At 42.1% G+C, this 15998-nt stretch overlaps 1 protein-coding gene across 1 annotated transcript in view; it reads left to right on the top strand.

Moving 5' to 3' along the window:
* Positions 1-15998, top strand: part of PDK3 (pyruvate dehydrogenase kinase 3) — a 69866-nt gene that overhangs the window by 40831 nt on the left and 13037 nt on the right. The window contains exons 4-7 of the mRNA XM_075854015.1: positions 3023-3207; positions 4265-4354; positions 7775-7852; positions 8162-8238. Of these exons, the coding sequence (XP_075710130.1) occupies positions 3023-3207; positions 4265-4354; positions 7775-7852; positions 8162-8238 (430 nt within the window). The remainder of the gene's footprint in view (positions 1-3022; positions 3208-4264; positions 4355-7774; positions 7853-8161; positions 8239-15998) is intronic.

The following is a 15998-nucleotide window of genomic DNA, read 5'->3' as shown; positions in this document are numbered from 1 at the left end:
AAATGTTCCACATGTGTCTCTAGTTCGCTCGTGGACTAAAACACAAGCCCCAGAAGCAAAGAAGCACCTAGTACATTTTGAGGCCTCTTTTTTTATTAGAATATATTTTAGGCAGCATGCCAGGTTTGAAGAGGTGTTGAGGTGCCAAAACAGTAGGAATTCCAGAATAGTGACCCCATTTTGGAAACTACACCCCTCAAGAAATTCATTTATGGGTGTTGTGACCATTTTGACCCCATAGTTTTTTCACAGAACTTATTTGAATTGGGCTGGGAATTAAAACAAAATTTTTTCCAATAATATGTTGTTTTGGCTGAAAATTTCTTATTTTCACAAGAAATAAAATACCCCATTTTGTTGCCCAATTTGTCCTGAGTGCAGCAATACCCCATTTGTGGTGATAAACTACGGTTTGGGCCCATAGGAGGGCTCAGAAAGAAAGGACCACCATTTGGCCTACTGGGGATTTTCTGGTGCGAAGTCATGTATGCAGAAGCCCCTGAGGTACCAGTACAGTTGAAACCCGCAAGAAGTGACCCCGTTTTAAAAACGACACCCTTAAGGCATTCATCTAGAGGTGTAGTGAGCATTTTGACCAGAGACCTACACCCCATAAACTGTAATGTGGGTTCTCCCGGCTATGGCAATACCCTCAATGTGGCTGTTAACAGCTGCCTGGGCACACAGCAGGGCTCAGAAGGGAAAGATAAGGGGGGATAAGCTGTGCGGAGTGCATCAGGGTAAGTAAAATTGGGGTAAATTATAAATCAAGGGATGTATGATCAATTTTAAAACACTCTTTCATACAGAGCTCTGGTTTTTCGGTACACGCGTTACATTGATATATTGTGTCCTCTCTTATACCCCTCTTATAGCAGACTTTGCACCTCTTTTGGCGATACCAATTATGTATAGTTTATTTGTTTGTTTATATATTTTTATTAATAATAAAGGACTGATAAGGGAAAAGGGGGGATTTTTACTTTTACTGCTTTTAAAACTTTTATTTTCTTATTTTTACACATCTTTTTGTAACTTTTTTTTGTAACTTTATTACTTTGTCCCACTAGGGGACTTGAGGGCAGGAGGCCCTGATCGCTATTCTAATACACTGCACTACATGCGTAGTGCAGTGTATTAGAGCTGTCAGCTACTCACTGACAGCAAGCATAGTGGGTCCTGACTTAGTCAGGACCCACTAGGCTTCCGTCGATGGCAGAGCCGGACGCAATTGTTTGGTGTCCGGTTGCCATAGTCCCCATCGCCAGCCGCTATCGCGTAGCAGGCTGGCGATTGTAGCTTAACCCATAAAAAGCCGTGATCACTATTGAACACGGCTTTTCAGGGGTTAATCAGCGGGGACACCGTGATCGGTTCCCGCTGTAGGAGCTGCGGCAGCTGCTGTACGAGACAGCAGCTGTCACAGCTCCTGCATTTGTCGGGAGGACGGCCGAAATGGCTGTTACTCCCGCGACGTACTATTCCGTCGCTGAGCGCGAACGTATTGGTTAGCGCGACGGAATAGTATGTCGCTGAGCGCGAAGGGGTTAAACAATGATGGCTGGATGGCTGATAGAAATGTCCCTGATCCCATCTTGGTTAGGCGATTGCTGCACCATAAGGACGCATGCACACGACTGTAAAAAATCACCGGAATTGCGGACCGTAATAAGGTGCGCAATCACGGACCCAATCAGTTCTATTTGCCGCGTACACCTTTCCGTATCTGTACAGATAGGTGTCCGTGCTGTAGAACTGTACCGCAAAATATAGAACTGTCCTATTTTTTGCGTTTTACGGGCCGTGCCCCCATACTTTGTATGGGAGAACGGGCCGAAAATGCGGGCTGTGACCCGCTGCCGCGATTGCGGGCTGTGATTACGTGCACGGCTGTGTGCATGAGGCCTTACAGCAGGGAGGGCTACACTGCGTCCTCAAGCTGTTGGCGGTGCTTAGTCTTTAAAAGGCGGCTGTTCCCGCCTAATGGGGCTCAGAATGCGGGCAAAGCCCATAGAGGGAGCTGCTGTAAAACAAGCTTCTGTAGGTGCTGAGCGGCACGTGTGCAGGGCCCTGAGCCTCCCGACAAGTGTGGTGCAGCGCTGTAATCGGGGAGAGAGTCGGGCAAGGGACTCCCCAGTTGAAAACATTGCGAGTTGCGGATGGATTGGTCGGTACCTCCTTGCAAACCAGTAAGCAACCACACAGGCCTAGTGGAAGGCCTGCATTTTAGAAGAGGATGTCACCAATAATAGAGAGAAGGGCCCGTCATTATGTCCTACTGAGTAGCGAGCAGCCATCACTACCTGCCTGAATCACAAGTTTGTGACGTTGATAAAAGATTGTGCCTCTGCTGATAAGTGTCGTGTTTTGCCTGCTGTGGTTGCGAGTGATTCTACACCACAATGACTTTGTTTTGCCATCACTCCTGCTATCCATACCATGTTTTCCGCGACTACCCTTCATTAGCCTTCCATCTAACCATGCCACACATAACAGCACTGTGCCCATTACCATTTTTACTACTTACCTGCATTCTAGTCCCTAAGTCAAGCTCAAATTAACCCAGGACTGGAAGTCCTCTTTCATGACCGCTACCTGCCTTCATAGGTGGAGCCTCCTTGTCCGGTTCTCCCCTAGGCCCTTATGTAAATTTAGTCTGTGACTACAACTTAGGTATAAGAGACTACACTGCGTGGTCACTGAGACAGGAAGTGATGTCATTTGATTGACAGATGCAGACAGGAAGCAATCATTTGGAGCAGAAGGGGTCAATGCTGATGGATCCTGTGTATTTGGAATTCTTCTACCATTCTATCCGTTTACTGCTGTACACTCACAACAAAAAAGTTTACATAGACCGCAGTGGATAAATTGTACAGTGCAAACATTATGATTTTCAGCTTACACTTCATTACGTCTGGCTTTGTATAGATAAAGACTGCTGCTGTGTTACATTGTGTAAGAAAATGCTGCTTGAATTAGTGCTATTAAAGACTTTTATCCTTTCTCCACCTTTTTTTAGCTTTTTAAATATTCTCATTCATGTGAGAAATAGACACAATGATGTGGTTCCCACCATGGCCCAAGGTGTGATTGAATACAAAGAGAAATATGGATTTGACCCTTTTGTCAGCAGTAATATCCAGTATTTCCTGGACAGGTTCTACACTAATAGAATCTCGTTTCGTATGCTCATTAATCAGCACAGTGAGTATCTTGCTTGTATAAATCTAAAGTAGCTTGTTGAAAATATACTGTAAGTGTTCCATAATTTTTCCTGAAGTAAATTATACATTTACAATGATGGTCATGTATGAAATGTGCTCCTTAAGGGGTTACAAAGGAAAAAAGAAAAATATGTTATACGGATTTATTATATTTCTAAGTCACAGATACAGTTTTTGTTGACTATACAATCAACAAATGTAAAATCGTTGCAATTTATCTACATTTATTTGTCCTATTCATTTTTACTGTGCATTGTAGAAGAATACCATTTTGCTATCTGGAAACCATCAGCAAGCAGCTGTTAGTTTTTCTGCTATATTATGTGTCTATTTCAGCGCTGGAGAGAGGATTCCAATGCCCCTAGAAATTTATATGCCCAGCCACCTCTCCACTTAGTTTAGGCCTCATGCACACGGCTGTGCCCGTAATCACTGTCCACGATTACAGGCACTGGCGTCCGCAGACAGCCACCCGCATTTTCGGCCCGTGCTCCCATACAAAGTATGGGAGCACGGCCCGTAAAAAGCAAAAGATAGGACATATGCTAGCTTTTGCGGAGACTGTCTACAGCCCGGACACCTTCCTGCAAATATATGGGAAGGTGTTCGTGGTCAATAGAAGTGAATTGGTCCGTAATTACGGACAGCTAATTCTACGGTCGTGTGCATGGGGCCTTATCTGACGGATTTGCTTGCAGAACAGAAGTCAGATGACCATTCTTTATGATAGGTGGGGTTCCAACCTACCAGAGACTTTTTGCATATCCAGTGGATATGCCACAAAATTCTAAAGTGGGAAAATCCCTTTGATAGCCTTTTTGAAATGTTTCATCAATGCTATTTATTTAATCCAGTAGGTGCAGAGTTTTTCGCAAGCAAATATATTCCTATTTGGCAAACAAAATGTTTTCTATTTTTTGTTATCATTATACCCAATCTCTAATACATGATCCCTGCTAGCAATATTTTTAATTTCCTGCTTTATTTTAAATTCTCCATCTACAGGGGTAACTTCTCTTTATCTGTTTGCATTTAAGCTCTTCTGTTTGGAGGGGACATAAACCCTGCACATCCAAAACATATAGGCAGCATTGACCCCTCCTGCAATGTTCCAGAGGTAGTGAAAGGTACGTTTTCCCACAATGTTTATACATTCTAGTCGGAAATTATAAAGAAAATGCAAACATATATATCAGAAGGTTTCTTGCCTAAAGGCCTTAGTTTACAGCTCTGTATAATCTACATTAAAATTGAGTGACTTTGCAAATGCATTGCTGTTCCTTCTCTTTGCTTCTATTATAGCTCATTCTCATCCTGAGCTGCATTCACAGTTCTGCTGTTTGCTATTGAAAACAGTTGATAAGCTGAAAGACAGACACTTCCTTTTACAGAGGACTTGTCACCTCTCCTGACGTCTGTTTTAGTAAATTTTTGCATTCCCCTTGAAATAACAATTCTTTTCTTAGAACTCTACGTTGTGCCATTCTTCTGTTATTCCTCCTAGAAATGTATGAATAAATTGATAACTGGGTTTTACCAGTTGGGGGCGTGTCACCACATAGACTGACAGTGTCCAATCAGTGCAGACCGTGTGTAGGTATACACCCCTTTGACAATGGTAACACCCAATTCTCAATTTTTTCATATATTTTTAGGAGGAATAACTGAGGAATTGTACAACGCAAAGTTCTTACAGCTTAACTAAGCTCCTATAATATAGCGGGACTGTTAGTTTTTCCTACTTTAGATTAATATACTTCAATTGGTATAAAGACAACATTTCCCTAAATGCAAATCACCAGGGTACTAAGCAAGGAAGGGATGCAAAGTGATTTGAGCTAAAAATCCTGCAGACTTGTAATTGCAGTTGCGGATGGGAAAGGGTTATATCAAAAGCTGTAACTCTGAATCTGTCTATGATAAGCAATGAATTCACAAAGCTACCCAACTGTGAAATCTTCGAAGCTCCAGACTTCTTTTGCGCTGCACTTATACTCTGGAAAACATTTATTGCCTTAAAGAAAAATGCTTAGATGCCTTTCAGATTACCTTACTGTATCACACTTCAGGCGTTTGTTTAAATCTGTTTTCCTATCCACTAGGAATCAGTAACTTTTTATTATTTCCCTGACCTTTCCCACATGGCTTGTTCCTCGGTGCACTTTGTATGTCTGTTGAACAGATGAATGATGAGGAGCAGGTTCATGAAGCAGTATTTGTAAATCCCCTTTCTTCTCACGTGTCGCTGGGTCACTCCATAGAAGCAGCACATATGAGACCGGGTTCAAGCTCCCTCTCTTTCACTGTTAAAAGATATTTTAGTTTTTATTTCTATTACAATGCATATTATAATGTGCTCCCTCTTATTTTAAATTACTCAGGATTTTGATATCTCATAAGTTATATGTACATTGTGGTAAAGAATTATCACATATGCCACAAGAGCTTCCCATGAAGACAACTCCTTTTTAAATAGGTTTGGCCATCAGCTCAATGCTGCAGGTCTTGCGTTCTCAAAATCCCAACTATCAACCGTTATTGCTGTGGAAAACCGTCTTTGGCCATACATTTCCCTTGAATGGCCCACAATGTAAAAGATGGACGGCCAGTCCATCACAACATGAAAAACTCTCTGTGAGTAGCTCTCCGTTCTGGCTCAAGTGGGGAGCTTTCCCTCTATGACATCCACATACCCTAAGGCTATGTTCACAAAGGGTGGATACGCTGCGTAAAAGCACACAGCATATCCGCCCTGTGCGTCGCAGGGAATTCCGGCTGAAAAACTTCACCAAATTATGGTGCAGTTTTTTGGACGGAATGTCCGCTGCAAAAACTGCACATTAAAAATAAAGTTTCATATTTAAGTAATCATGGTGACGCATCCCTCTGCAGGCCGGCCTCCAGGGATGCCGTTTCATCCCATGTGACCGCTGCAGCGGTCACCCGCAACCAAAAAGCAGCGAATATGCAAATACAATTGACCTGCTGCGGAATAAATAAACACCCCGTTGGTCAATTTCTGAGTGTTTTTTCCTCATCATTTACGCAGCGAGTGGATGATATATGTTCAAATCTCATACACTCTGCTGCTACTGTATAACGGTAGAAACACACAGCGGGTTCAGGGTGGATAGGCTGCGTCAAGCTTCGCAGCGTATACGCCCTAAACTCAGCAGGTAATGCTGTCTGAAAAGTTGCACCACATCGTAGTGCATTTTTCCGACGAAATTTCCGCTGCGTGAAGCAGCGCCGGAAAAAAAACCCAAAAAACGTTCATACTTACCCTCTCCCATTTCTCGCCGCGCAGTCCGGCCTTCTGGGATGACGTTGCAGGCCATGTGACCACTGCAGCCTGTGATTGGCTGGACTGGAGAAGAAGCAGGGAACTCTGAGTAAGTATAACTTTATTTATTTTTTTATTACTTTTGATTTTTGCAGTGGAATCACTGTGATTCCGCCGCAAATGTCACAACACACACCACTTTGTTGTGGGTTTAAGCACCCCGTTGAATTCAATGGGGAAACCAGCAAGTGAAGAGCTGCAATTCCGCAGCATTAATTGACATGCTGCGGTTGAGGAAAACGCACCGCATGTCAATTTATGTTGGGGGTTTTTCGGCGGCTTTTTTCAGCTGTGTGGGGTTGAGATTTATTGAAATCTCACCCACATTGCTGCTACTGTAATACACTGCGGATCTTCCGCAATTAATCCGTTGCAGAAAATCCGCAGTGTTTACGCTGTGTGTTCGTACACTTATGCTGCGGATTTTCCGCAACTAAATCCGTTGCGGAAAATCTGCAGTATTTGCGCTACGTGTGTACTTACCCACGGGGCGGATACGCTGCGTAAAAGCACACAGCGTATCTGCCCTGTACGCCGCAGGGAATTCCGGCCGAAAAAACTCACTAAATTCACGTCGCGTAAATACTGCGGATTCTCAGCAACAGATTTGGTTGCCGAAAATCCGCATCATAGTACAGTAGAGGCGGCGCGGAAAAAACGCTCAGAAATTGACCTGCTGTGCGGTCTTTTGATCATCAGCTTGTCAATTGTATTTGCGAAATTGCTGCTTATTTGTTGCGGGTTTTCCCCATTGAATTCAGTGGGGAGGTAAAACCCGCAACAAATAGCAGATGTTGCGTTTTTAATGCGAGTGGAAAGCAGCGATTCAGCCGCAAAAAACCCAACTCGGAAAAAATCTTATACTTACTCAGAATTCTATGTCCAGGCCAACCTCCTGGGATGATGTTTCATCCAATGTGACCACTGCAGCCAATCACAGGCTGTTGCGGTCACATGGGATCTCATGTCATCCCAGGAGGCCAGGCTGTAGGACGGCGGAGGGATGTGTCGTCATGGTTACGTAAGTATGAAACTTTTTTAAGTGGCCTTCAAAAAGTGAGGGATGAATAGATTGTGAACATCCGTTTGAAGAATATTTTTAATATTCAATTTCTTTATGTGGTTGATAAAGTGATTTTGGGACTACCTATGTTTAAACTCATGTTCTGTGTAAGACAACACCAATTCATGTTCTTCTTGACAGATGCCTATGAAACGGCAAAAATGCTGTGTGAGCAATACTACTTGGCAGCACCGGAGCTGAAAATTGAAGAGTTCAATGGTAAAGCGTCCTCTGTCAAATATATACATTATAATGATTTTGTTATGTGCAATAAGCAATGGCCTACTGATACAGCAATTATCCTCTATGAATTTTTTTGGATTCTTTTTTATTTCTAAGTGTATATATAGTATGTACTGTCCGTTTATATATCCAGTGGTTCATATTTTCCAGCAATCTGGCATCTTGGCGCTCTCCAGGATGCCTGATTATTGGGAATTGACTGTATTGTCTTTTACATTTATTATATTTTCTATATGTCTGTTATATTTACTACATTTTTATACATTCAATTTGTTGCTTTTGTAGCTAAAGCTCCCGGCAGGCCACTGCAGGTGGTGTATGTGCCCTCTCACTTGTTTCACATGCTGTTTGAACTGTTTAAGGTAGGTTCAGAGCAATTCCCTTTTTATGACTATATCTGATGTACTGTGACCTGTTTTTATACTCATTTTTATTAGGACAACCCCTGTTCATATGTCCTATTAGGGTACATGGACATCATAGAGAGGGCTGCAAACAGCGGTTCTGGAGGACTTAACATGAGCATGTATTACATGGTAGTTAAATCAATTAATTGGGCATTGTGTAATACCACATTTCTCCTGTAGCAGACACTGCAGTAGAAATGTGCAGCCACAGCTGATCGCCATCAGGTCCTCAGAGATAAAGGTTGTCCAATTGGGACAACCTGTTTGAAGAAACAATAAAACCTGAAAAAAATGCTACTAGAATGTGATAAATGAAAATGTATCTCTAATGTCTTTTTCCGTTTTGGACTTCTGCCTCGCTTCCTTTGTCATGACGTATACTTAGGGAACTGAGCGCAAAGGAACTCCGCTCACCCGATTTTAGTAGCTTTAGGTTCGATGGCTCATGAAAAGGTGCCCGATAACATCCGTGTGTGTACATAGAAAGTCCATGAAAAGCAATCTAGCACTCCGTTCCATACAATCCAAACAATAATGGTCACTGCGTGTATCAATTATTAGAGACAGTTTTTCTATTACTAATAAGCCCCCCTGGGTGAAAAAAAAAAAAGTTTCTCTAATAATAAGTACACGCAATAACAATTATTTTTTGTCTGCTGTAATTATTCCATTCTAATAAAGCCCATTATTTTACATTACAGTATACACTCTGTGGCTTGAAGTGATATTTGTACTGTAAGTCATACATACACATAACGCTAGGATATTCTGTACACTATCTATTCTCATGACAGTGTTCAGGATTCATGGTGTTAGGATTTCTTCCGCATAGTTAAAGATGAGGCTTTTTGTCTTGTACTAGCTCTATTGGATAGAGTTACTGGTCACAATTTTATATGTATGACCATTAGGGTGTTTAATATTATGTTAATTGGAGACATTGACTGTCAGGGTTAAATCACATGCAATGGAATTCTGGTATGGGTTGAGGGGGAGGGTTTGTTTGGAGGAGTCCGTTTAGATCTAGCTATGACTAAGAGCGAAGTTGGCGCTGGAAACACGTAAGCAAAGGAATTTTAACTCGTCTTGCTGGATTGTTTTTTCAGTTCCCTTAGTTCTCTGGCAACCAAACGCTTTATCTCTTGAACGCGTTCATCCAATCAGCGCTTTAAGGAGCCGCTGCCTTTGTCTCCTCAGCTGAGCTCACCAGATGTGATCTGCAGAGCACCACTGAGCAGAGACAGAGGGAAGATCTGCAGCTGCAATTATACATCGCTGGAGCAGAGAGAATGGTGAGTATCTATGTAGTGAATTCCAAAGACTGTGCCATTTTTTTTCTTTGCCCACTGACTCCACCAATGTCTCATGAGGGCACAGTGAACGGATTCCCCTCAACCTCCAGAAAATAAATGTATCTATTATCTTATGTATGTTAGGAAACGTCGGTCCCTTTAAGATTGCCATGACTACTAGTCTAGTCCTTGGGCGGTTCTGGTTTTAGTTGTTGAGCCTATCCCACTTCTCTGTCTTTCTTCCTATCAGATTGAAGGGTTGAGTATTTAAATCTGGTTTTGTTCTGACTTTGCTTATGATTCTCCTTGTTTGCATGTGTTTGATCAAGCTCCTGACTATACCCTGTACATTTTTGACTATTTGCACTTTTTGGAACTGGACATCGGCATGTCTTTGGATTTACCCTTCGCTTACTGATTTGGACTTTCTTCTCCTAGCTGGTTTTGACCTCTGCACTTCCTGTTATCCTCTAGCTTTGTGATTTGGACTTTCTATTTACACTCTGGCTGTCTTGTTATCTGTTCTGGTATTGCCTGCATTGCACCCCTTGTCCAACACCGAATTCTGTTAAAACAACCTGGGTTCTATGCAGCTAAATCCAACCTGCCTTGCGGTGGGCTCTGGTGAACACCATGGAGTAGCCTTAGACTCTTCTGATCAGAGTTGTGATGGATTTGAGGTAGCGGATTTATTTGCACGCTTGTTTCAGACAGTCTCCAGCTGACTTTGAAGAATCGCTCACATAGCAAGTCCATCAACTTTCACTCTGGGAATTTCTCAACTAGTGATTCCTTAACAATGTGGTTGGATACAGAAAGTTCTTGACAACAGGTGTTCACTAAATATTTACTATACTGCTTGATATGATGGGAGACAACAAATATAATCTAAAACAATATAAAAGAAATGGCGCATTTCGGTTAATGGAAGTAGTAGGCAACGTTATTCAGATTTATAAGACCGATGACTATTGATGTTTATAATTGGATGTATAATTTAATGTTCTACAAAAAAAAAAACAATACCACCTGGAGAACAATTTTCCTTTTAGTGCTTAGTCAGAAATAATTTTATTGCCCGTTTTTTTGTGTGTAAAAACAATGTGCTCATTTGGTATTTACAACAAAAATCGAAGTCACTGGGTGTCGGAGTGCAGTGCTTGCCGGATGGATGGAAGATTAGTGTTAGAACTTTTAAACCATCCTTCAGCTTTATTTACATCCTTTTGTGTTCTAAATGATTTGGGTCACAAGAGGACCGTGCAGTCTTTCCGAATATCTTTCTTTTCTAGATATGAAGGTGCAATATAAATAATGGAATACATTAAGAAATATATGTGTTATGACAGCTTTGGATAACTTATTGATGGGGCAAAGCACTCTGTCCAATCATAAACACAACTGTGAGGCTATTAGATGACCGGGAACGTCGGAGCTATACATCGAACAGTCTCCGGACATGAGCCTCTGACGTATGTCACTGTATAAACATACAGTGGTATAGGTCGCCAATAGGCTATCATTATATAAGAAAACGTATACCGCATGGTATACATTTTTTTACTGGAATAGTGTAGTGAACGACGCTATTCCATACAGTTGAAAAGAAGGTATACGTACATATACCGGCCTGGCGGATGGCAAAAGACACTCTTTTGGCATCTGTCGGGAGAAAGCGGCTCTATGGATACATTTGGTGTGTACGCCGGGAGCTTTCGCAGCATGAATAGTCCTTTCTACCCATTCCTAACAGTCCTATCTACCCATTAACTTGCACTGATCTCCGGCAGCGCTGGAGCCTGAAGAGGTAAGTTACTCACTGAACCAACCTTTGCCACCATGGATGTTTCCATTATCTCCTTCCCCATCCTAGAACACCAAGAATATTTATCATTAATCCCTAAATCAGACAAGACATTAAATATAACCCCTAGGCCACAAGGGATAATTTGGTTTAACCCATAAACCAGCATGCATCACAAGGGATATAGTGTGATGATATAGGCTGGTAGGGTTATTGGCAGATGAGCTACCCCTCCTGCATCTTAATAAACGATTTAACAATTTCAGTACTGAGACATTTTTTGTTTTTCACTCCCTGCCTTCCAAGAGCCTTAACTTTTTTATTTTTGCATCAATAGAGTGGTGTGAGCGCTTATTTTTTGCAGGAGGAGTTGTAGTTTATATTAACATCATTTAAAGTACCATATAAAGTACTGGGAAACTGAAAAAATAATCTTTGCGGGCTGAAATTGGAAAAAACTGCGATTCCTCGCTTTTTGGTTTTCGATTTTACGGCTTTCACAGTGAGTTAAAAACGACAACTTAACTTCCGCGGCTCAATACGATTATGGTGATACCAAATTTATATCGTTTTCTTTATAAGATTTTACTACTTTTCCAAAGAAAAAACTATTTGTAAAAAAAAAACGTTTTGTTTCACCACTTTCCGAGAGCCATAACATTTTTATTTTTTCTGCGACTTCGGCAGTTTAAATTTTTTTTGTTTTTTACGGCATTCAGTGTGCAAGTTAAATAATCGTACATGGTAATAGTTCAGACTTTTACGAACACAGCGACACCAATTTAGTTTTTTTTAATTTACATTACTTTAGGGAAAAAATGGGATAAGTTTTTTTTTCCACTACTAATAACTTTATTTAACTTTTTTTACACAATTTATTAGTCTCCCTATGGGACTTGTACCAGTGATCATTAGATCGCTAGTACAATACACTGCAATACTAATATATTGCAAAATACATTTTTACAGGCTTCTGTTAAGCCCTGCAAGAGCCAGGGCTTAACAGCGGCAAAATTAGGCCCCTGGGCTGCCACGACAACCATCGGCACCCCGCGATCGTGTTGTGGGGGGGCGATGAGTTGTCGGAGGGGGCGAATGCTGTTCCTGTCCTTTAAGTCCAGGGTGTCAGCTGTAATACACAGCTGACACCTGCAGCATATGGAGCGGGAAGGTGCGTGAGCCCACTCCATACATCTCTCCCCGCACCAGGATGTGCCGTTACGTCCAGGTGCACGAAGAGGTACAGTCACATGTTAAACATCATTTTGAGCCAATAGTTTTAATTAAAAAAATGACTGTGTTTCTGTGGGCTCAGCAACATATTCTTAAACTAAAGTGATAATGATTTCATAGTGGCTGAAGTCCATGGTAGTAAACCGTTTGCTGACCTTTGTATTGTCTGCCACTTTAAAATTAAAAGACAGGATATATGTGGACCCTTTCAGTTCAAATATGGCTGATTTACTGGGTAGCCACCTATAGACGGTGCTTCAGAGATGATATTCTTCTTTCTTGAGCAAACATTAACTTAAGTCTCCCAACCATTTGCTTTGGTACCAGAATATTTAGTTCGCTACGTGAAATGGCACGTAGAAAACTACTCTTAAAGAGGCTCTGTCACCACAATATAAGTGCCTACATAATCCTACATAATCCGACCGGCGCTGTAATGTAGATAACAGCAGTGGTTTTTATTTAGAAAAACTATCAATTTTGACCAAGTTATGAGCAATTTTAGATTTACTTTCTTAACCCCTTCCCGCTCCTTGACGTACTATTACGTCATGGCAGCTGTATCGTTCGCGCTCCATGCCGTAATAGTACGTCTCGGGAGTAACGGCCGTTTCGGCCGTCCTCCCGACACATACAGGAGCTGTGACGCTGCTGTCTTGTTCAGCAGCTGTCACAGCTCCTACAGCGGGGACCGATCGCTGTGTCCCCGCTGATTAACCCCTTAAAAGCCGCGTTCTATAGAGATCGCGGCTTTTTAGGGGTTAAGCTGCCATCGCCGGCCTGCTACGCGATAGCGGCCGGCGATGGTGACTATGGCAACCGGACACCAAACAATGGCGTCCGGCTATGCCATAGACGGAAGCCTAGTGGGTCCTGACAACGTCAGGACCCACTATGCTTGCTGTCAGTGAGTAGCTGACAGTTCTAATACACTGCACTACGCATGTAGTGCAGTGTATTAGAATAGCGATCAGGGCCTCCTGCCCTCATGTCCCCTAGTGGGACAAAGTAATAAAGTAAAAAAAAAGTTAAAAAAAGATGTGTAAAAATAAGAAAATAAAAGTTTTAAAAGTAATAAAAGTAAAAGTCCCACTTTTTCCCTTATCAGGCCTTTATTATTAATAAAAATATATAAACAAACAAATAAACTATACATAATTGGTATCGCCGCGTCCGTAACGGCCTGAACTACAAAATTATTTTGTTATTTATCCCGCACGGTGAACGCCGTAAAAAAAAAAATTAATAAACCGTACCACAATCACAATTGTTTGGTCACTTCACCTCCCAAAAAATGGAATAAAAAGAGATCAAAAAGTCGCATGTACCTAAAAATGGTACTGATGGAAAATACAGTTCGTTGCGCAAAAAATAAGTCCTCGCACGGCTTTATTGATTGAAAAATAAAAACGTTATGGCTCTTAGAATAAGGTAACACAAAAAGTGAATGATTGTTTACAAAACGTATTTTATTGTGCAAACGCCATAAGACATAAAAAAAAACTATAAACATCTGGTATCGCCGTGATCGTATCGCCCCGCCGAATAAAGTTAATATATCATTTATAGCGCACGGTGAACGCTGTAAAAAAAAAAGTATACAAAAACAATAGTAGAATTGCTGTTTATTAGTCACCACGCCACCTAAAAATGGAATAAAAACTGATCAAAAAGCCGCATGCACCCCATGAAAACTACAATGGATTCCTCAAGGGGTCTAGTTTCCAAATTGGGGTCACTTTTGGGGGGTTTCCAATGTTTTGGCACCACAAGACCTCTTCAAACCGGACATGGTGCCTAATAAAAAAGAGGGCTCAAAATCCGCTAGGTGCTCCTTTGCTTCGGAGGCCGGTGCTTCAGTCCATTACCGCCCGAGGGCCACATGTGGGATATTTCTCTAAACTGCAGAATCTGGGCAAGAAGTAAAGAGTTGCGTTTCTCTGATAAATCATTTTGTGTTATAAAAAAAATGGTATAAAAAGAGTAAATGTCACCTCTACTTTGCTCTAAATTTCTGTGAAACACCTAAAGGGTTCATAAACTTTCTAAATGCTGTTGTGAATACTTTGAGGGGTCTAGTTTCTAAAATGGGGTGTTTGATAGGGGTTTCTAATATATGGGCCCCTCAAAGCAACTTCAGAAATGAACTGGAACCTAAAAAAATAAATAAATGAGGCAATACTTCGCTTCTTACATTATACTGATAATGAGCCGTGCCCACTCCGAGATGACCCCAGTTTTGACCGTTTGTATAAACGGAGACCCCTATTAGACCGTTCCAGTGCCCGGTTTTCCCAAGCATACACCCCCGAGAAGTGTTTTTCTATTGATGAGTCCCTGGTACATTTTAAAGGGAGGGTTCAATTCCGCCAGTACCTGCCAGGTAAGAGGGCAAGGTATGGCGTGAAGATGTATAAGCTGCGAGAGTGCATCAGGGTATACCTACAGATTTAGGATATATGAAGGAAAGGCCACCCCCAAACCAGACTGCATCCTGGACTACAATAGGTACATGGGAGGGATGGACTTGTCAAATCAAGTCCTGAAGCCCTACAGCGCCATGCGGTGAGGTATAAGAAGCTGGCCGGGCACATCATACAGATGGCTTTGTACAATGCGTATGTGCTACGTCGATGTGCAGGCCAGAGGGGAACTTTCCTGGAATTTCAAGATCTAATCTTTAGGGTCCAGGAAGGGGGGGCGCATCGTACCAGGGCAACACTTTCCAGGAGAAGGTCCCCAAACCGGTGGAAAGGGAAAGAGTCAAAAGAGGTGCAGAGTCTGCTATAAGAGGGGGATAAGGAAGAACACAATATACCAATGTGACACGTGTCCCGAAAAACCAGGGCTCTGTATAAAAGATTGTTTTAAAATGTATCATACATCCCTTGATTTTCAATTTACCCTGATGCACTCCGCACAGCTTACCCCCCTCATCTTTCCCTTCTGAGCCCTGCCGTATGCCCAGGCAGCTGATAACAGCCACATGTAGGGTATTGTCGTACCCAGGAGAACCCACATTACAATTTAAGGGGTGTATATCTCCGGTGGCGCATGCTGGGCACACTATATTGGACACTGAAATGGCATATACATATATAAAATTGCAAATCTCACACTGCACCATCTGCTGCGCATTATCTTTTACACAGTACCTGTGGGGTCAAAATGCTCACTACACCTCTAGATGAATGTCTTAAGGGGTGTAGTTTTTAAAATGGGGTCACTTCTCGGGGGTTTCAACTGTACTGGTACCTCAGGGGCTTCTGCACACATGACTTAGCACCAGAAAAGCTCCAGTAGGCCAAATGGTGGTCCTTTCCTTCTGAGCCCTCCCATGGGCCCAAAGGGCAGTTTATCACCACAAATGGGGTATTGCCGCACTA

This window comes from Rhinoderma darwinii, chromosome 2 (genome assembly GCF_050947455.1).
Source record: "Rhinoderma darwinii isolate aRhiDar2 chromosome 2, aRhiDar2.hap1, whole genome shotgun sequence".
Taxonomy (NCBI): domain Eukaryota; kingdom Metazoa; phylum Chordata; class Amphibia; order Anura; family Rhinodermatidae; genus Rhinoderma; species Rhinoderma darwinii.
Note: the sequence above shows the minus strand (reverse complement) of the source record. Positions and strands in the feature narration are given on the sequence as shown.